At 41.6% G+C, this 21,089-nt stretch overlaps 1 protein-coding gene across 3 annotated transcripts in view; it reads right to left on the reverse strand.

The window, feature by feature from the left end:
* Positions 1–2,446: 2,446 nt before the first annotated feature.
* Positions 2,447–21,089, reverse strand: part of mgll (monoglyceride lipase) — a 33,337-nt gene continuing 14,694 nt past the window's right edge. For all 3 annotated transcript variants that reach the window (XM_086214248.1, XM_086214249.1, XM_086214247.1), the window contains 5 exons: positions 19,269–19,405; positions 11,674–11,784; positions 11,053–11,142; positions 9,328–9,543; positions 2,447–8,872 (listed from right to left, as the gene is read on the reverse strand). In XM_086214248.1, the coding sequence (XP_086070374.1) occupies positions 8,741–8,872; positions 9,328–9,543; positions 11,053–11,142; positions 11,674–11,784; positions 19,269–19,405 (686 nt within the window). In that variant the 3' untranslated portion in view covers positions 2,447–8,740. The remainder of the gene's footprint in view (positions 8,873–9,327; positions 9,544–11,052; positions 11,143–11,673; positions 11,785–19,268; positions 19,406–21,089) is intronic.

Consider the following 21,089-nt stretch of genomic DNA (forward strand, 5'->3'; position numbering starts at 1 on the left):
CCACAGCTGAACATGCACGAATGGACCGCTGGCTTCAGGAAGTGTGAGGGGCGTGGCCAGCGGCGAAGCTTTGACATTGATTGACACAAAGGCTGACCAATCAGAGTAAAAGGACCTCAGTCTGGGTGTAGAGGCGGGATTGAAGGATGAACCGCTCCGGATAGGACCCCACCCACCCAAGTGGCTCTGTTAAACGGATGAGTAATAATCTACACGTGTGTTTCCAGCCAGCTTGTCCGGACCCGGACGCCCTCGAACAGGTACCTGATAGCTGTGTGAGCGCTGCATCTTCACCTGTGATGACATGCAAACAAGAACATTTCTTTTGACTCACTTATGGGAGTTTGATTGTTATCATGATCTCAAACTGATAACATCTCTGGATCACACACTCTGGTACACCTGCAGCCTTTGTATGACTTGCAAAGCCTAAATGTGTCAAGTAAGGGCTAAAAAGACCCTTTTGGTCACCATCACCCACACACTCCCTCCCCTATCACCCGCCATCCATCTTTATTCTCTGAATTCAGATCAAACCTTCAGACCACTGTCTGAGTGATATTTCAGGGCACAGAGCTTCTGCGGATAATTATCTCTCTCTCTCATCCTCTCCTGGAGAGACCCAGGGGTCATTGAGGGTGGACTTCCAGGTCTGTCTGTTCTGACAGGTTTACTAGAAATCTGCGTGGCATCTCCTGTCTTCCATTCCTCAGCTCTCTCTCTCTCTCTGTCTGTCTCTCTTTCTCCAAAGTAAAGCCGTTGCCATAGCTACACCAAACCCGGATTTAATTCCTCTTTTTCTGTTTGGCATCAAACACAGACCTAAAACACATCTCTAGACTCCCTCTGCTGGTGGAGCGCTTTGTTTTTTGTTTTTTGTTTTTGTGTGAGTGATTTTCGTTTGCAAAGATTGATAAAAGCAATCATTTATCTTGATAATGTTCTTCATGTCGGCTAATGGATGTGAATTTTCTCATGATACGTCTCATCTCCCGCATCCTCCCGAGGGAGAAGGTTCTTCTGTGGGGAAATTTCCTGCTGGAGCCGCAGGACCATGAACTAGTAAAAGGTGTAGATCACATTTACTGAGAGTGGCACGAATATTCACACATGCAGAGGACAGTTTCGCTCCAGCTTTCCTAGAAGACCAGTCCTCTTGGGGGAAGTCCAGTTCCAGCAAATGCCAAAAATGTCTCAAGGAGAACTCATAGCCTACATACTCAGAGAGGGAGGGTAGCAAGGGAAAAGAAAGTGGGACACAGAAATCGAAGAGGCAGATAGTGTGTGTATGATGTTGGGATGTGTGTGTGTGTGTGTGTGTCCCGTATGTTCCATATGGACTGGGGTAGAGGTGTATATGTGTGTGTGTGTGGGGGGGGGGGAACAAAGTGAAAGCAGTGATGATCCTGGTCTTGCACCAAAGTTACACACATGCAAAGACTGAATCAAAATGGCTCCTTAGTTTCTCCCTCAGCTACTATTTGTTCTAAGAATAACAATAACAATAACAATAGAAACAATTAATATTATCGTGTTTTCTTGTCACTTCTATTGCCTAATTTGCAATTTTCCAGGCCAGCATTAGTCTTATGAATATTATAAAACAAAGGGTTTAATGCAAATAAATCAACTGTCATGTATGGATTTTTTAAATGACTTTTTGTTCAGTCTGTAATTATATTGGATCTAATGTTATTTTAATGGGTTTGAAAATATTTTCATCATCATTTCAGCTTTTTGCTGATACTCTGAGACAACAGACAATTAGAAACAAACCGAGCTGCTGACTAACAAAAGATTATAAAATCGAGCAGGTGTTTGACATGATCAAAACCAGTGTTTCAGAAACTATTGGAAGGTGAAGATGGTTGTGAGATAATCTAGTTAAGAAGGTTTAGTGCACCAGAACCTGTGTAAATGAGAGTAAAGTAAGAAAACTCTCCCGGTTTGACAAATTCCCCGAGCCTGCAGTCAAACGCGTGGATCATTCATGCTCGTGTGCAATAAAATGGAAACACAGTTCGGTCATTCAAGCAGAACCAGAAATTTCTTCAATGGATTTATGATGCACCACCGCCATCTACTGGTTGGCTGCTGCTTTTCAGGCGTCACGTTCTGGCCATTCTGGAGAGCTCGCTGGGCAACATTTGGTGCGGAAAAACAAATGAAATTGAAAGAATTTTACCTGCTGTTGACGTTGGAATCGATCTTTAGATTCAATCTGTAGGATTACGAGCGTTTTCATATTTCTGCAACGATATAAATCAGTCAATCAATCATGCTTTCTTCATACAGAGCACCTTCCAAACGAGTGAAATGAAATTCAGAGTCCTTTATAAGAGCTCAACCGAATATAAGGGACTGAAATAAGACACAGAGATTTATAACCCTGGATGCTAATATGCACTGAATGATCAAATAAGAGAAAATATAGTTAGGATAGGAATAAATTAAAGCAGGATTTAATTGTGAATGGCAAAAAAGCAATTAAAAATAATCAAAATACAGCACATATCAACAAAAGATATATCATTCAATTGTTTAAATAGACATCATCGTAAAACTGAAATAAAATGGTAGTAAAATATTTTAGAGCAATAAAAAAATGGTAATCAGAATGAATAAATGTAAAAAAAAAAAAAAAACCTATACGACTACATAAAAGCCAGACTGTATTTTTAGTTAATTACAATTATATTCTATCATTAAATTTCTCCTCTCCTCTTCATGGCAGCAAACCTACAAAAATATGAACGCTTGAATCATTTGCATTTTATACCTTTTTTTTTTTCCAGCTGAACAAAATATAACAAGCCACATGCATCACAAAATTCAGTTTAATCTGTTTAATCCAGTTTTAAAATCCTCTTATCGATCCAAAGTTAAAATAATAATCCCGTCGGGCTTCATAGTTGAACAGTCGTATCCTTTATTCTGTCAGTGATTATCAATGTCCTCCTAACAAGAGGTTCTCCATCAGTTATCTACATCTTATGTACAAAGAGTCCTCATGCTTGGACGGAATAGTCTGAGCTGCTGCTCAGCTATGCTACAGGGTTTTGTTTTGTTTTGTTTTTTCATTCTACAAGATCACGTGTGTGAACCCCTCTGTACAAATGTCTGATAAAACAACCTGTTATTGAGTACATGAGCACCAGAGAACTGTCAGAGTTAAGATTTACATTTCCTCGCTGAAGTAAACATCCATGTCAACTCCGCTGAGCTCAACCTGACAAAACATCCACCGTCTGGTATTTGAGTGTTTTTTTTAACATCACAAAGTTTACCTCCAGTGACAACGTTCAGGTGATGATGAGTTAAAAAAACAAAACAAAACTGTGGAAAGACACTGTGACAAAGACAAAGGACGACTGAGCAAAAAAAGAAAATTAAAGACGCATATTAATGACACACATTATTATGACATTATTTTGACTTGTGGTCTTTATACACTCCATGAAAAACATGGAAAAGTTATGGAATTCAAAAACAGCAATCTCCCGGCCTGGAAAAAAATCCTGATGAAGTTCATGTTTGACAGTGTGGGAGTATAAAATCTTTTATGGAGAAAGAGTAATTACTTCTTTGTCACATAAATCCATCCACTTCGGGGGGTGGAGCCTATCCCAGCTGATTTGGGCGAGAGGCGGGGTTCACACTGGACAGGTCGGCAGTCTGTCGCAGGGCCATCAGGAGCAATTAGGGGTTCAGTACCTTGCTCAAGGATACTTAAACATGGTCGTCAGGGAAGTGAGGATCAAACCATCAACCCTTTGATCGCTAGACGGCCACTCTACCCCTGAGCCATGCCACCCCAAGTCATGAAAATTTACTTCAAAAATACCTGAATATTCCAGTGTATGTGGTTCTGTTCCAATACATTTAACATGCGCTAGGCTTTTGCAATTTTGGGTAAATATACCGCCAACCATTTTGACGTGTATTTCCTTGTGTATTTGTTCCATGTACAAACACACGTTTCAGAGATTTTGTGGTTGTGATCATTTTTCATTCACTGATGTGCACAATTAACAAGTAAAAGAGCAATTAATTCCTGCACTTTCCAAAGTTTCTAACCACACTGACTTCAACACTACAGGCGTTAAAAGTATCAGAGGATTTAATAAGATTTCAGATGGACAAATACACAGAAAAAAGGAAATAAGGAATGTTGTAAACTTTACATCTATTTGTTTTATTTTCAGTTTATACTCAAATATTGCCTCTATTAGGATGGCCTTAACATATGTGCTTTAAACTAACCTAATACAATTTCTGTCGAAAAAGTAGAAGTTAATTCAAGTCAGTGCTTCAAGTTTTGAATGAGAGAAAAACAGCAGGAAGAGAAATAAAACTCCAACAACCCTCAAACAGATGTGAGAAAACACACAAGTAGATATGATGAATTCTACACAGCTCGACTACAATCGACACACACACGTGACGGGGTCGCACGAACGCGCTCACCCACTCACGTCATATCAATAAGGCACAAACAACGAAATAAACATACCATACAAATCCCTATAAAAATCTCAGAATGGTAATTAATGGAATAAAGATACACAGATGAAGGATGGACACCTGATAACTACAATTCATATTATCATGAATGTTTTTTTTTTTTAGTTGTTTTTTCTGATAGAAGTGCAAGAACATGCGATAATAGCAACCTGGCTGTTAAGATCCAGTTACAAAAAAAAAACAACAACAACCCCAAAACATGAAGATTCAAACATTCATAGTTCGGTAACAAACTGCAACATGAACTTTTTACTCCAACATAATGATGGCTTAAAACACACACACACACACACACACACACACACACACACACACACACACACACACACACACAGAGTAGTAAAATAATCTCTACGTGCAATCAGATTAGAAGCGTTGTCCTACATCTCTGCATATGAACCTTCTCAAAAAAGTGTTAGGATGCTTTAAGCAACAGCAGTAAAAATTACACGTGACCAGTTGACGGTATAAAAAAGTGCCTCGTTCTGATGTGTCATCAATATATATATATATATATATATATATATATATATATATATACACATATATATATATATACACACAGTATATAGTAATATGTATATATATATATATAGTTTTATATATAGTATCCTGTACATAAAATTAATTCCTATAAATACTCTTCGCAAGACAGAGATTCATAAAATGCCACACAGTCTTAATTTGATGTAGTTCCATCGTGCCTTGTTAGCAATGCTATGCTAGCATACAGTATTATATCACCCAGGAATTGTTGAGAAGACAAGTTGAATTCTTCCAAAATGGAATCTGAACTCTCACTGGCTTATGTTCTCAGAGGAAAGGAACCATTCGCCATTTCACAGATTTGATGATGGACTTGGATTTACAACGTTTTTTTTTTTTGGAAAACACCTCTTCAGTTCTCTTGAGTCCATTCATGCAGTTGAATCTCATCTGGTAGAAATACAGAAACGCCAGCCCGTGCGCCTCATTCCTCCCCCCCTATGTATAACAGCTCTTTTCTTAGAAACAGTCATAAAGTCGAGATGAAAAAATAAAATAAAAAAAAAACTTTTATAAACCAGCAGAATTCCAAGCCCTTGTCTTTTTTTTCCTCCCTCCTTAATGAAAACGCACCCTGAAAATGAAGACTACTAACAGTCAGTTATTCTATGTACATGCATGTGTTCTGGAACTGTGTGGCAGTCATGCTTATGGACGTGCCAGAGAATTCTAATCAAATAAAACTACAGTAATGTCAGTAAAGGAGCTTCGCTCACCTCTTTATAATCAGTCTGACTGCTAGACCTCGGGGTAAAAATGAACACACACACAAACAAAATTTTGGTCTTTAAATCCAAATACCTCAAAATATAACCAGCAGTGCAGCCTGATTTAAATTCAGCCAATGTGTGTGTGTGTGTGTGTGTGTCTCTTATTATACTCTGCAAGCCCACGTTACTAATTGTTCGCTCTCTTATCTCAACGCTCACACAAAAGGGGAATCCTCGGAGCGGCGAAAAGGACAACTGGCCCCTGAAAGCGCAGCGGCGTCTGTTGTACATCCTGCACCAGTAAATGAATACATATTTTTCACTGGGTGATTTTGCAGAAAAGAAGGCGCTGCCATGGTTACTGACAGCTCCTCTCATCGCTCTCCTCTCACTCCATCCCTCTCCCTCTCTCTCTCTCTCTCTCTCCACCCCCACAGCTAATGATAGCAGTAATATGCACTCATGTCATCTGACAGGTAGAGCTTTGGAAAGTTCCAAAGCTGCCTGCGTGGTTCTATTGTGTTGATACTGTGCAGCAGGAGTTTCTGCACACCCAGGGATGCTTAGTTGTGTGTGTGTGTGTGTGTGTGTGTGTGTGTGTGTGTGTGTGTGTGTGTGTGTGTGTGTGTGTGTGTGTGCGTGTGTGTGTGTGCCTGCGCGCATCAGTTTTTGAGGGTCTGATTCCCACTCGGACTGGATTTTCTGCTGCCTGAGGACAAAAAAACAACTCGCACTTACACCCTGATTCAATTAGAAATAAACTGACTTCAGCTTATTTCGATGTGTGTGTGCTCCTTTTACATGCATCCTACTTTTAAATGGCTTAGGATTTATTTGTCACTGATGCATCATGTAAAGCCCTTGGAATTGGGTTGGGTCATATGCTATCATGCTAACCTGCCTTCCTGCAGGTCTAAAATCATCAAGTTATTACTTATCAACTTCAATTCTATCAGTACACCTACTAAGATTATATTTTTATCCATCATTTGTTAGTCTGTCAACAGGATTACATGAATGGTGGTGGTGTGGCAGAGGACATACATTTTGGGGTAGACCCATCCAGAACACAGCTTTTTGTCCCCCTCTCTCTTCTTTGCATTGGCCTCAGCTTTCTACAGGCTGCTCATCACTGTGATTCAGGGATCTAAAACAACAGAGGCCACAAACATTAGGAATGTGCTGTGATGGCCATCCTGAGCTGCAAATCCTCGCCGGCAAAAAAAATTGGCTGGAGAGAGCGAGAAGCTTGCAGGGACGTTATTAGACCGTTTACGGTGGAAATTTGCCAAATTGCTCCATAAAATCACTATAATTGGCAGCAGAGGTGCAGCTCTGGCTCACATTATTAGCCCCCCTCTGATCGATGAGAAATGTGTCAGCTCGTGATAAAATTCTGTTTTTAGGAAAACCAAAATCTCCACCGTCACATCCCTACCAAACATCAGAAACCAGTCAAAGTGATGTCAGCAGATCAGAGGGTTTCAGATCAAACTTGGAACAGAATCAGAGATTTTTAAGGAAAACATCAGAATACACGTCAGGTGAAATGACGCATCATCTGTTGAAAAACAAAAATAGAACCAAAAAAGCAGCGTTTGTGATAAATAACCGTAAGAGCCAGTGTGGGTGTCTGACATGATGCTCAGTAGAACAAGGACTTCTGTGATGGGCAGGACAAAGAGTGCTGCTGGTCACCACAGCAACTCAATGAGGAAAAAAAAAAAAAAAGAGGACCAGATATGGTGTAACGGGGTGAAATGGGGTGAGAGATGGGGAGTGAGCTGGTGAGCGTGAGGAGATGGAAAGTTTAGCAGCAGAAATTCCTCTCATTCAATCAGTCTGGCAGTGATCGCCCTGGTTACTACACATGTATGATGGCCTGCTGCCGTGGTAACACGAGGGCAATTGTCACCGTGGATACTACACCCTCCACTCTCCTAAGAATCGCTTTGGAAATTGGGGCAATTAAAAAAATAAAATAAAATTGGGGGCTGTAAAGAGCTGCTGACTGGATGTGGCGCTTTTCTTCATTGTTTTCTCAGTATCTGATCCTCCCGTCTGGAATCACCCTGACGTCTCCTCCTTTGATCGGAAGAGCGATGATCTTCTGTGTGACTGAGCTTAATGACAAACACATGACCCCAGAAAAATGACCTCAACAGTGAATTTAACTTTTTTCCTAAAAGGTCAAAAGAGGAGAGATCTTTGACCTTTGCCCCCTTTTCTCTTTTTTTCTGCATCTTCAGAAAAAGAAAGAGAGAGGGAAAAAAGAACTTTACTCGGATGATTCATCAAAAAATAAGAAAAATAGCTTTCAATAGGTGAGACAATCATCAGGTCACAACTTGACCACTCTTCATATCCACTGCGTCTGCCGAGCACCCGTTTCCAGGGAGGAGACGCATGGAGGACGCGAGGAGAAGAGAGCATGTGTTCTATTTCAAGAGAGCCTTGTGTGTTTGTATGTTTATCAGAAAGCTGCCTGTATCGAGAGAAGGGCTTATTTACGAACGAGCACCATCTCGGAGGAGCCTCCAATCTGACCGAATGCTGGATGAGCAGTAACATATATGTCCCTGTTGTTGGATGACTCACACGTGAGGTCACGACCTCATCATTGCAATTCAAACTGCCGCAAATGAATGTTTAAAATCAGCCCAAATAGACGAGGCCTTCTCATCAGAGAAAATAACATTAAACTGTGTTTTTTTTTAGACCCCATCATCAAATCTAATCTACATAGTGGGGGGGGGGGGGGTATTTTCAGTAGAAAATTTGATATTTTGACTACTAGGAGGAATGACACAAAATACTCAAGAAGTACATTGCATACCAAGAGAAAGAGGTCAGTTTCATACTGAGTCAGTCTAAAAATTGGACAGGAGAGAGCTGTAGTACTGTTAGGCCTGGATGACCACTGGCTGAGCTTTGCCGTACACGTTAAGGTTAGGGTAAGCCTAGGAGCCTTGAGGTTGTGGCAGTGGCGTGGTGGGAAGGCGCTCTGTGATCCAGCTGGTCACCTCCTTCAGCACAGACGCGGCCACCTCCGGGAGGTCGTGGTGAAGGGCGTGGTAGCCTCCCTCATACACCTGGGAAGACACGGGAGGCATTAGAACTGGTTCTAGTAAACCCTGAAGAGGTTATTCAACATTCAAGCCATCTGTGTACCACCACGTGGTTGTGTAGATCAGTGGTATGATGACACGTGGGAGTGGGAACTCGGGAACTATTTCACTCCTCACTTCCCTTTTTTTCTCTCCAGTTACCCCATGTGTGGAACCATGTGACTACTGAGAGTGTGAACGCCCTTCTCTACATTCACAGCACGCATCCTTCTGCAGGTCAAGCAGCCTCAAGTCTGCCTGACCCCCTGGACTCATGACGACATGTGACATATAACAAGGTTGAATTCAGGTTATCGTGAACATAGTAACGTGTATCTTCTATTGCCAAAACAGATTATTTCTCTTCCTTTTCTTTCACCTTATTCAATTTTTATGGTTTGAAAAAAGAAAAGAGAAGAAAAATAAACAAAACAACCCACCTTGAGTTTTTTGTCTGAGCTCGGAGCATTTTCATACATCAGTTTGGAGCCTCTGATGTCACAGAGCTTGTCAGCGTCGCCATGCAGGAGCAGGAAGGGCCAGTTGATGGATGAGATCTCCCTCTCGATGCGGGCCGCTGCCCCCATCAGCTGCATACCGAAGGATACACGCATCCCACCGTGGAAGTTCAACTCGTCACTGTCGTACGCCTCCACCTGGCGATGAGGAGGAGACACGCAGACGAGCCCTAAGTTCATCATACATCTGACCGTTCTTACTTTAAGTACTGCATTTGGTCCAACTCTCTCCCCATATGACATGAGATGTTTGTAAAGTTTGTACAATGTGTGTTTAAGAGGCACGATATATTTTACAGTGACCTAAACATGTGTAGTGGCTCACAGGGAGAAACTTTAGACATCACAGGGCTCCTGGGAAGTAAAGATGATTAATAAATGGACGGGAGGCTTTTATGTTAAGAGAAACAGGAAAGAATGAGAGGGAAGGAGAGAAAGATAGAGGAGAGGAGACATTAAAGCAGACGGGAAGAACAGATCAAAGGGAAGAAAAAGACTTTATGATGCTTTCAATCAACCAGACACAACCATTTCCTTTAAACATAAAACAAGTTCCATGCATGCTCTCACATAAGTCACACACACACACACACACACACACACACACACACACACACACACACACACACACACACACGCCTGTATCTCATGGGCTTCTCTGTAAACACAGCTGATGGCCCATTGCGACACAAGGAGCTGCTCTCAGGCCACATTTGCTGCTGCTGTGACTCAGAAATGAGCAGGCAATGTTTAGCAGCTCAGACGCGTCTGTGACACCCACAAACGCCGTCTTCATGGTGAGAGATTTCCTTCCAAATGGAGGGAACATAGGAACATAGGAATACACACACACACACACACACACACACACACACACACACACATACACACACACACACACACACACACATATATATATATATACACACATATGTATGCTTGAACTGCTTGCTTGACCCAGCAAGGGCAAGGGTTCCTATCTTCTTGTCTGGCTGTAGGGACGATGGCAAATAAGCATAGACACCAAAATGTTGGTGTGTTCATGTTTCAGCCTCACTATCTAATGAACCTATTGTGTCAGTCCAGAGACAAAGTCAAGCAAAGAGGCACGAATGGTTGCTTTTCTGCTGGTCATATTGAGGTTACATTCACATTACCTGTGAGGTCACATTCAGGTTACATTCACGAGGTTTTTTTAAAATCTGCCTGGTACATTTTGTATACTCCTGCTGAGAGAAAAACAAAACCACACACAAACAGAAATGGGGGAACACCTCCATGGCAGAGGTGATAATGCAGGGTTGCACTACCAAGGTGTGTGTGCACCCGACTACCCACCCACCCCACCACACACCCCATACACACAAACAAACACACACAAACAGATAGACAATAAAACGCTGTCATTCAGGAGGTGGTCTTTCCGCGTGGGCTTGTTCAAAGAAGTCAGTGGTTGAGTTCACACACACACACATCTTTCCCATGAGACCTCCGTTGTCTGTGATGCTTGTACCTGATGTTTAAACACCAGATAAGAGAACAGATAGTCTCCTCAAAACACACACACACACACACACACACACACACACACACACACACACACACACACACACACACACACACACCTCATCCCCTATTGTATCTCACCTGCTTTGTGTCCCGTGAGACCCATTTGGACTCAATGGAGCCAAGACTAAGGCTGGGCAGCATGTGATTCAGAACCTTCGCCAGGAAAACCTGCACACACACACCACACACCACACACCACACACACACACACACACACACACACACACACACACACACACACACACACACACATCAAGCACTTCAGTTGACACATACATCAGTAGCTTTGGAGCATTGTTTGGTGTACCTGAGGTACTTCAGTTCTTTCTCCTCTTTCCAGCCAGTACTGGAAAGGGATGTATATTTTCCAGCAGAGAAAAGAAGTGTCACCCTGCCTTTTTCTACTGTATGTTAACATTTCTGCTAGATTTAAAAAGACACATTCATGCTAATAAGAGTGAGATGCGTCCTCTCTTTGAGGTTATCAGGGCTGATTTGGTAAGAGACACCAAGAGGTACTTAAACTTGCTCCTGCCCCTGGATGCTGAATATAGCATGCGCCAGTACTATATTTATTATTTCAAGTGGAGTAAAACAACTTGCTACTGGGAGTACTTCACTGAGAAGTGGTGTCTAATTAGAGAGGAGAGAACAAGAGAACGAGAATGGAATGTCAAGAGTGTAGTGAGCGAGTGATACCTTAAACGGCGTGGCTGAGTCTGGGTTCATCTGGACCATTGGAGCTATCAGAGCCACTCCTGCAAAATCACTGGGTCGCTCGCAGGCCGTCAGGATGGATATGGCGCCGCCCTGAGTGGACAGATCACGATAGAACAAGACTTTGAGAGAATGAATGACCACATGATGTTTACATAATGTTTTGGGCTATAGTTGACCAACCTAGAACCCATGTTCTATTAATGCAGAGAAAAACCACTTCGAAAAGAAGTGTATTTGATGACTTTTGTGAGCAGTTTCTCTACTGCCCCTCTGCTAGCGTTCATTGTTGCTAAGCGAACAAGCAGTCAGTTGTCCAGTGAGGGTTTGGAGTTCTGTAATGCTCACAGAGAGGAGAGAGGGTATGTGTCTAATTGTCTGGCTCTAAAAAAAATGATGCAAAATAAGTGTAATCCCCAAAAAGTTTGTGTGTTCCTTTAAGAGGGGCTGTTTGAATCCAGTTGGGAGTGAATGAGAAGAGATTTCTGAAGGTTTTCCCGCTTTCGACGAAGCTTGAAAATCAGGAAACATGATGGACATCAGTCATCAGAAAATGTGAACAAATCAGTTCTCCTGCAGACAAATGTTTCATGAGATTCCTGTAGAATCTGTACAGAAAATACGTGATTTTGCGTCAGTATTGTCTGACAGTCCTCTTGCTCGGAGGCGACTGACTGATTTTCATCCTCCAGGCAAGTGTGTGCCCTGCCAATTAGCTTCTAGGTCTTGACTTGCAGCCAAAGTCAAAAGCTTGCAACTCCACCGCAGCTTCTCTCCATGCGCCCATAAGAGAAGTCGGGGTACAGCAGGGGCTGGTGCAGCAGACATACCACTGTTCCTGGTAGAAAAGTTCTCTGTCTACTTTTAAAGCCCTGACGGTCAAAAAGGGTGGTAAAGTCACATCTCTGTTTGTCTGTGGTTTGGTGTTGGTGATGCTGCCATGTAGTTGTTTATCACAGCAGACTGGCGTGATTTTGCAGGTTGTCGTTTCTACGCTAGATTTTGACCTGGTTTTGTTCTTACACTGCTTGCAGAGACACCTGGAGAGTCGCAAGCTTCAAATGAGGACAAAGGCTGTGAAAAAGAGGTAGATTCTGGAGCAAAACTGAGCCACTTGTGGGACTAAAAATGGAACAAAGACCCTTCTTCAATGGGGGGATGATGATTTGAGTTTCCTCATCAGTCTGTAACAGAAGACAGGGAGTGTCTTCTGTCCTCTAACAGGAGTGGGAAGGTCTTAGCAAAGTAGGTGAGAGGTTCTGGAGCCAGGAGCAGTGGGAAAACTCCTCAGAGGTCAAGACGAACATAAAACAATCTGTCCTCTGTTTGGACGGGTGCGAGTTTCCACCCTGCACCCTTTGTTACTGTTGCTCTTTACAGAGTGGGAGAGAAATGTGGACGTGAGCCCACAGCCCTCGGGGGTGCAACGGCAGAACAAGGCCACACCTTGGTACCCACGCTGACATTTGGTATTGTGATTCAAATCTGGAGATGAGGGGCCGTGATAATTAGCAGCTCTGTGACGACCGGGACTCACATCAGTTGGTTATGGTTGACATTGGCGTGCTGAGCAACACACACACAAACACACACGCACGCACGCACGCATGCACGCACACACACACACACACACACACACACACACACACACACATACACACACACACACACACACACACACACACACGATTCTCTCTCTCTCTGGAAACTAATTGGCTTCAACTTTGTTTATGTGAGCGTTCTTTGTCACTTGTGTGAATATTCATCAGTCTGGGGCCAAAGACGGGCTCCCTTTAAAAAGAGCCACTAAGTAGACGAACACAAAACATTTCCCACCAGAAAATCTCACCTTCTAAAGACATAAGAACACAACCATGCACTCACACAGCACTGCTTGCATGCATGCATATTGCTCTCACTGACACAGGCTTGCCTGCTCAGTCTCCTCACAGGCATACTCGATATGTGACACACAAATATAGCTCCAGCAAACTGTGGAATGTCTCATGGCTGATGTCCAAAAGGCAGATCAGTCCAATGTATTTGATTCTGGTGTAGTATGACTGATTGTCATTTGGTGAATAGGACCATTATGGTTCCCTCACACATGCATGTTTTGTCTAGTGAGCTACACTGACAGAGATGATAGAGTGATAGACTGTGAAAAGGGCTGATAAGATTCTGCGGGAGAGAGATGGAGGTCGGAAGGGACAGAGAAGCTCAACGAGACAATGATTAGAGGCCTCCTTATGCTTTCTCTCTGAACTTGAGCTGACAGGATGAATGCTATGTTGATGAGTACTTTGAGTTACTTTAATAGCTAACAGGCTGGAATTATAGCCATTATTCAAAAACTGGATACTCACAAAAATAGTCACCATACCCGACAAGTCCTCCAACACATCCTGCTACGTAAGTCATTTGTTCAGCCCTTCTGATCAGATGCTTTTTTTAAACCTAGATGCGTCTGATCAGAGGAGCCGAACAGATAAATTTAAATGTAAAAATTTTGTAATCTGCCTAAGCAGTTTTTATCAAGAATGTGCACAGCTGATATTCCAACGCCACAGTTTGTCTTCATATAGAGAGCAAAGGCTCTGAAGGAGGACAAACTGTAGGAACGCATCAGGGTTGAACGTCTGCTGTGCAGCTTCACACACACAATGATGCGTGCGCTTCAGCACTGCCTTTTGCATCATTGAAAACGAATATTCTGTCTGTTTCAATTCGCACATGCACGTTTCGATTTGCACTTAAACACTGATTATCTATGAGCTGAAAATTGTAGGTTGATTTGTATCCACAATCTCTCTGCTTGCTCTTGTGGGGAGGAGAGGAAGTACCAATCTTTTGGTTAAACTCCTAAATCATGTACATCATAGGGACTAAACACTAATCAGCTGATACACTGACAAGGATGCAGCTTTTTACTGAAATGCTATGACAGACAAATAAGCCACAGCAGGAAATCCTTTAATTAATAAGTAATCCTGGATTAATTTTTTTTTTCAGTTACGTGACAGTACAGCTGAAAAAGAATTAAGTCATTAAGGATGCATCTCAGTCATCCTTGTGGTGCAATGTCTGGGGATCCAACCCACTGGTCTGGAACGGCACTGGTCAATAATTCCCCAAGGCACTTAGCAACATAACAATAGTGAAAAAAGGGTAAACAGATCAAAGTCTGAATCGAGTCATCTCGTTGTGAAATGTGGTAAAGCAGAAGAATGAGTTATGGAAACAGATGGAGGGTGGAAAAGCTAAACAAACAGAGCGAAGGACTTAAACAGTGATGTGGCATTACATAAAACTTTGGCACCCGGGAAGTAGGACAAATGAAAATGGGCCAAAAATATTGATAGAGAAAAAGAGGAAGAGTGGGAGGAAGCAAGAGCTGAGACAACTCTTGTCCAACTTCTGAATTACTGCAGAGTGAAGCAAAGGCTGGTTCTGAAACACATGCGAGGCTTGTAGCTCCTTACTTTAGAAACTCTTTTCATTCATAATCATTGCTAAATATCTCAAGTTACACTTCCCCCAAAAAGTATATTTTGCCTTTCAAGAATCATGTTTTCCTTTCTGCATCACTTCTTTGTGATGCCAGAAAGCAGAAGGAGCCAGCTACACCTATTTAGCTGGAAGCTAATGGCAAACTTGATCTGTTTCTGTGTATATGCAAGCTAAATTTAAGTCTTACTGCCACCTAGTGGTTACACAGAGCAAGCCTGATGTAACAAACATTTAATTTCCATCACAATTATATTGTGGTGTCTTCATGTGATGTACATGTACAATATAAGATAATGCAAGTTTGCATAGTGAGCACATTTCACCTCCCTCTCACTCTCACTCCTGCCAGGAGGTGCCAGGAAGTTTTTCTCAGTGGAATTCTGAGCTCTCCCACTGCTTTCTATTTGCGTATGAAACATTTTCAGGAGACTGTAACTAAGGTACTGGCCATATTTCACTGTAGCCAGACTGTTATCTGTCTTCTCTTCAGGATGTTGTCACTGCAGCAGCGTCCCTGCATATATACAATCTGCAGGTGGTTTTCTTTGTCTTGGGGTTTTTGCGTCATCCCTGCAAGCATGCAAGCAGACGAGCAGAGGAAAAGGCAAACAGAAAAAGGATATGAAGTCATAACAAAGGGAAGCCGGTAAATGAGGCCTTTAAAAACACAGCTACCCCAGGAATTGACTTGAAATTATAGCTTGTTCAAGTTCAGATAAAAACAAAACTGAATGAAATGCAACAAGAAGAGAGGCAGACGTTTGTAGGATGAGCGTACAGACAGGTGACAGAAATGACAGGAGAAAATAGAGCCAGGAAAGGACAGAGGTGACTTCATCTCTGATATTTACAGCCTCTGATGTATGTATAAACAGGCGCTTGGCCTCCATCTGGGATCCCACGGGTGAATTTACACAAAACTATTTGTGTGTCACATTGTTTGGAACTCCATTCTGCATATAAATATACTGCACTGCAACACAGCACCCTAAAAGGTTTGCAAAAACAGCCATGAATTTAATTTTGTTTAAATATTTAGTTAACTGATTCCAAAAAATGTGACCTGATGGACAATGACAGAAGTGGATTGGCTGAAAATATGAAAAAATAAGAAATGTTTCATTAAAAAGCATCTACTGGCACTCTTTCTTTATAAAACTCCATTAATGTAGCAGTTACAAATGATTAAATTTTGGTTTAATTAATTTCTGACTTTATCAGCTGTCGGTTATACAAATCCCTTTTGCTGCCTGAGAGTGAGACATGTTTTAGTCAGTTAGGGGCATCCTTCCAGATTGAACATTTGTGTTTGCTAAGGACCAATACTCACTGAACCTCCTTTTTTTTGGTCTGGTGTCTTCTTCCTCAGCTTAAAGTGATACTTTCCCAAAAAATGTGTATGTGGTGTTTGAAGAACCAGGATTACAGTACATATCGGACAATGCTCTTCAGAGATTAGAAACGGACAGTTTTGTTACTGTTTGTGGTTGTGGCCACGAGGCTTCGTTAGCGTCAGGCCAAAAAAAAATACAATATATGGCTGGCTCTTCCTGGCTCAAGACCTATTTGTTAGTACTTGAAATACACTTTTTGGATGAAGTACTCTTTCGTACAATATAGGATTTTTCTATATTTTCAAAAATTAGCTGTAACCTCTCCTGTCTGTATGAAAAAGCGGTCCTAATAGAGGTCCGTAAGTTTCAACGTCTTGCTCAGAAGCAAATGCAAATATGTTTTTCTTAACCAATGTATCTAATTTTCCACACAGGTCCTCATATCAGCAGCAAACACGTACAAAACTAAATTATCTGCTGTGTAACGAGATAACAAGAGTGGAAAAAAATAGTCCAGTATTGAATTTGCATTTCTCCTCTGTCTTCTCTGCTTGAAGCGTCTCTTCCAGCTGTGAAATAAAAGAATAAATTATTTGCTTTTGTATTCAGCCTCCAGTGTGTTTCATCCAGGTGGTGCTGAGAGAGCCTCTTTTATGTTTTGTGAAAGTGAAATCAGCTTCTTCCTTCTACAAGATACTGGAGACTAGATGAATCTCCGCATGAGCCCAGTTGTGCATGATAAGAGAACCCATCAGAAACAAGCGCGGGCCGACCTACAAACACTGATGGTTATAAATCATTATATAACTCAGCACTGCTGTTGGCCGTATTAGGTCACAGAGAACAACAATGCAGCTCTGTGGAAAAACTGAATAAATGCATCAGTTAAAAATAGTTCCCTGGCTGGCGGACTTCAGACAGTTTGTGTCCAGGCATTATGTCAGTTGTCTCTATGCAACCCCCCCCCCCAAAAAATCATCTGAGAATATTTAAGTGGTGTATGGGTTGGATTCAAGGCCAAGTTAAAATCACAAGCAACTCCCCCCTCCCCATTAAATCATGGAACATCTGAAACAATTAAAGGGAACCTCTTCTAACTGAGGGGTTGTACTGCTGGTGATGAAGGAAGAGAAAGTTGTTTGGATCATTTTTCCCATATTTTGTCTGAAAGTTGTTTTTGCTGCAATGCATCTAACTCTCTAGCCCTTCTAACCACAAACGGCAGCAGAAAGACGCAGTTGCAAATTTCAGGGGCTGCTGCTTTGACTAGGAAGCAGTAAATGAAGGGAGCGACCGCCTTACGCCTCATTTTCCTACTTTGCATATGTACTTTATGTTCCCGCAAGATGATAGAAATGGCTGTTGATTAGCTCGAGGTGATGAGATAATTTGTTTGGTTATTGACTCCTTGATGTGTGGAATATATGCATGACACACTTTGAAGATAGCTGCAAAGAAAGTAAGAGCCTGTTATTTAGCTCTCTTGGAGGCTGTTAGCACATCCATGGTCCATCCAAAAGCTTTAAATGTTACAGAAGTTTCCCTCAATATGAATATACTTGTGGTTTACCATACTGCATTCAGACATGCATAGTTCACCTAGCCTCGCCTCCATCATCGCACACACACTACAAGCTTTTTGAAACTCCCATTTCCAACATTCAGGTCTTGAAGAAAACTATGAATATTCCAAATATTGTATTTAAAGGGTCAGTGCGTAGGATGCAGGGCTTGAAGCATTCTCAATTTAGTGTTTCTTCTCAGCCTATATGACTGCTGCTTCCAATTTAGATTCTACTACAATTTATTGCAATACACAAATCATAAGCCTTATTAGTTGCCATAGCAGTCAGCCGTTCAGAATCATCTGGTGCAAACAGTGCAAATGCATTCGGCAACAAACTTAGAACGACAAGCTCAAGAAGAATCAGCTTATATAGGTTATTACTAGTAAACACTGTAAACAAATATGATTAAAAAAAAGACCTGATCCCTATGAAGATTGAAGGCTCCTGCTAAGCTAAGAAAGCAAACAACTCTTGGTTTCGGGTGATCATACACCAATGAGAAAATAGTATTTCGGCAAAAGGAGCCCTCTAAATCCTACACAACGCGCCTTTAATGGTTTGGCATACTGGAAACACACACTTGTCGACAGCACACTACAGAAACAAGATCAAATGTGGCTAAAAGGGAAGAATTTTATCAGTGTAATTCTTGGGCTGCCGCACACTTTCTCTCCTCCAACAAATACAGGGGCATTGACCAGGTCACTAAACCTGAGACTGCTGTGTTGGAGCCTTTCAAAGACCAGTTGCAGTAAGTTGTGCGTCACTGCATGAAAGGGAAGCAGGATTTTAGAGACTGATCTTTTCATCACAAGTTTGTCATTGATGACTGTATGGGGGGGGGGGGTAAAACATCTTGGCCATATACCACTGAGAGAAGAGAAAGTGCTGCATTTGTCATATAAATTGTCTCAAAAATGGTCTTTTCATTGTTGTGCTGTTGTTTTATGCTGCTTTCTCTCTTTGTATGTCAAACGCAGCACAAGGGACTAGGAAAGTAATTTCACACCAAACAAAACAGGCAAACACATCAGCGAGAGTTCCACTTCCCTCCAACCAATTATCTGAGTAACAGTTCCATGTTGACAGGAAAACACTTTTGCTGCTAGAAGATGATACACAAAATGTCTCCTTGGGCTGATGCAGATCGTGGGAAATGTCCTACCATTGAGTGACCCACAATGAAGACAGGTAGGTCGGGGTGGCGGGACTTCATCAGGTCGATGTGCTGCAGGGAGTCCCTGATGTAGACCTGGAAGTCCTTCACGTTCATCCTGTCTCCTTCACTCTGACCGTGGCCGACTGTGGAGGCAAACCAGACTGGTTTTCAACCATAGACACCCAATAGAAAGAATTATTGTTCTGCTAAAGTTAGTGATGATGAATAAAAACTCTCTAGAAGGCGTATAAGAACTTGAGTGATTGGTTGGTTGAAATATCTACATTTCTTTTCATAATTGTAAAAAACACTGAGCTTATTGGTAAGCCATTGGTTTCTCCTCCTCTAAATCCAAAAAGAAGCGTAGAAAAGACGGAAAGTGGATGCAAGAGTAAGAGTGGAGATAAAAATGAATGCAGAGGGGGTGGAGGTGGAGTGAAAAGATGGAAGAGAAACACATAGATTCATGTATATGCATGCATATACATGCATGTCCTTGTGTTCTCCTCCAGCTCTCTGCACCAGCGGCTGAGCGAGGTGATGTGAGTTGTCATGACAACCATTGATTCAATAACACCAGCGAGCTCCTAATCACTCACAACATGTGCTTTGCTCACCTTCATCATCCTGTAATTTTAATCTATAAATATATGTGTAGCACACGAGCAAGAACGTCTTTACCATGCTCCAACAGCTCTGCGATTACCACAGTATGCACATCAATGTTCAATCACAGCTGCAGCGATCAATGACCTCACACTCACACAGACACACACACATACACACACACACACGCACGCGCGCAGTCACAAAACACCCAAAAAGGAGACATTTGAGAGCACAGAGTAATGATTTTTTTTTTTTTACCAGCAGCTAATTTATGTTGTAATTTTGAAAGATGCATATATGAAATATGAATGAGGGTGCTTTATTTATCTATAAATTAAATTACAGTCCTGCAAATGTAGAGAATGCAAATGGAAAAAGGGACATGACCATTTTCAGTGGAAACAACCAGAAGTGTGTCCTCGGTGTGTGCTTGATTGTTTACCTAATTGACTCCTCTCTCAATTAAGTCTTAAACCTTTTGTTTTTTTAGCCTCTAATTTACCCCCCCCCCCACACACACACAATGACATAATTTAACTTATTATTTTGTCAACAGTCCAAACCCTCAACAGATATTCAATTTACATGGGAATTTTTTTTTTTTTTAACCAGCAAACCATGAAACTATTATTACATTGTTGTTCACACTAAATGTTTCAGTAATAAATGGAAGCTTTGGTTGCAGTTTGGCAGCACTGCCACGGAACTCTTTCTAAGATGTTGTGTGGAGAAAGGGTTTCCTTTGTATTTATAATTTGTTATGATGTGTTTGGTGCTTTATACCAGGGGATAAATGGTGCCTATGTAATGTCCTCAACTTGATCCAGATGGCCTCTAAAAGTTAGTCACTTGCATCTTGTAATACTATATGTCTGTCCACCAAATAATTAAATTCTGTGTTATTAGTTTTGGAGATATATTTAGAGATATTATTACTAATACTAATAATTATTACCATTTTCCTGAAAAGAAAAGATAACTTGAATTGATAATCACTGAAGTCTTCTACTCTGATACTTTATCTTGTCACTCCTGAAGGAAAAATATGACATTTGAACTAAACTTAATCTCTCGGTGACATCAGCATTCAGTCGATCATGTTCTGTAACATCGAGTGAGTGAGTCTGTACTTGTTCTTAAGGAAATGACATTAATTTGACTGGTCAATAGATGCAGTGTTTGCTGGACTGAAGAAGCCTCCACTCTGTGCAGGCTGTG

This window comes from Aulostomus chinensis, chromosome 9, assembly GCF_037954235.1.
Source record: "Aulostomus chinensis isolate RoL2024-O1b breed Wild chromosome 9, RoL_Achi_v1.0, whole genome shotgun sequence".
Lineage (NCBI taxonomy): Eukaryota > Metazoa > Chordata > Actinopteri > Syngnathiformes > Aulostomidae > Aulostomus > Aulostomus chinensis.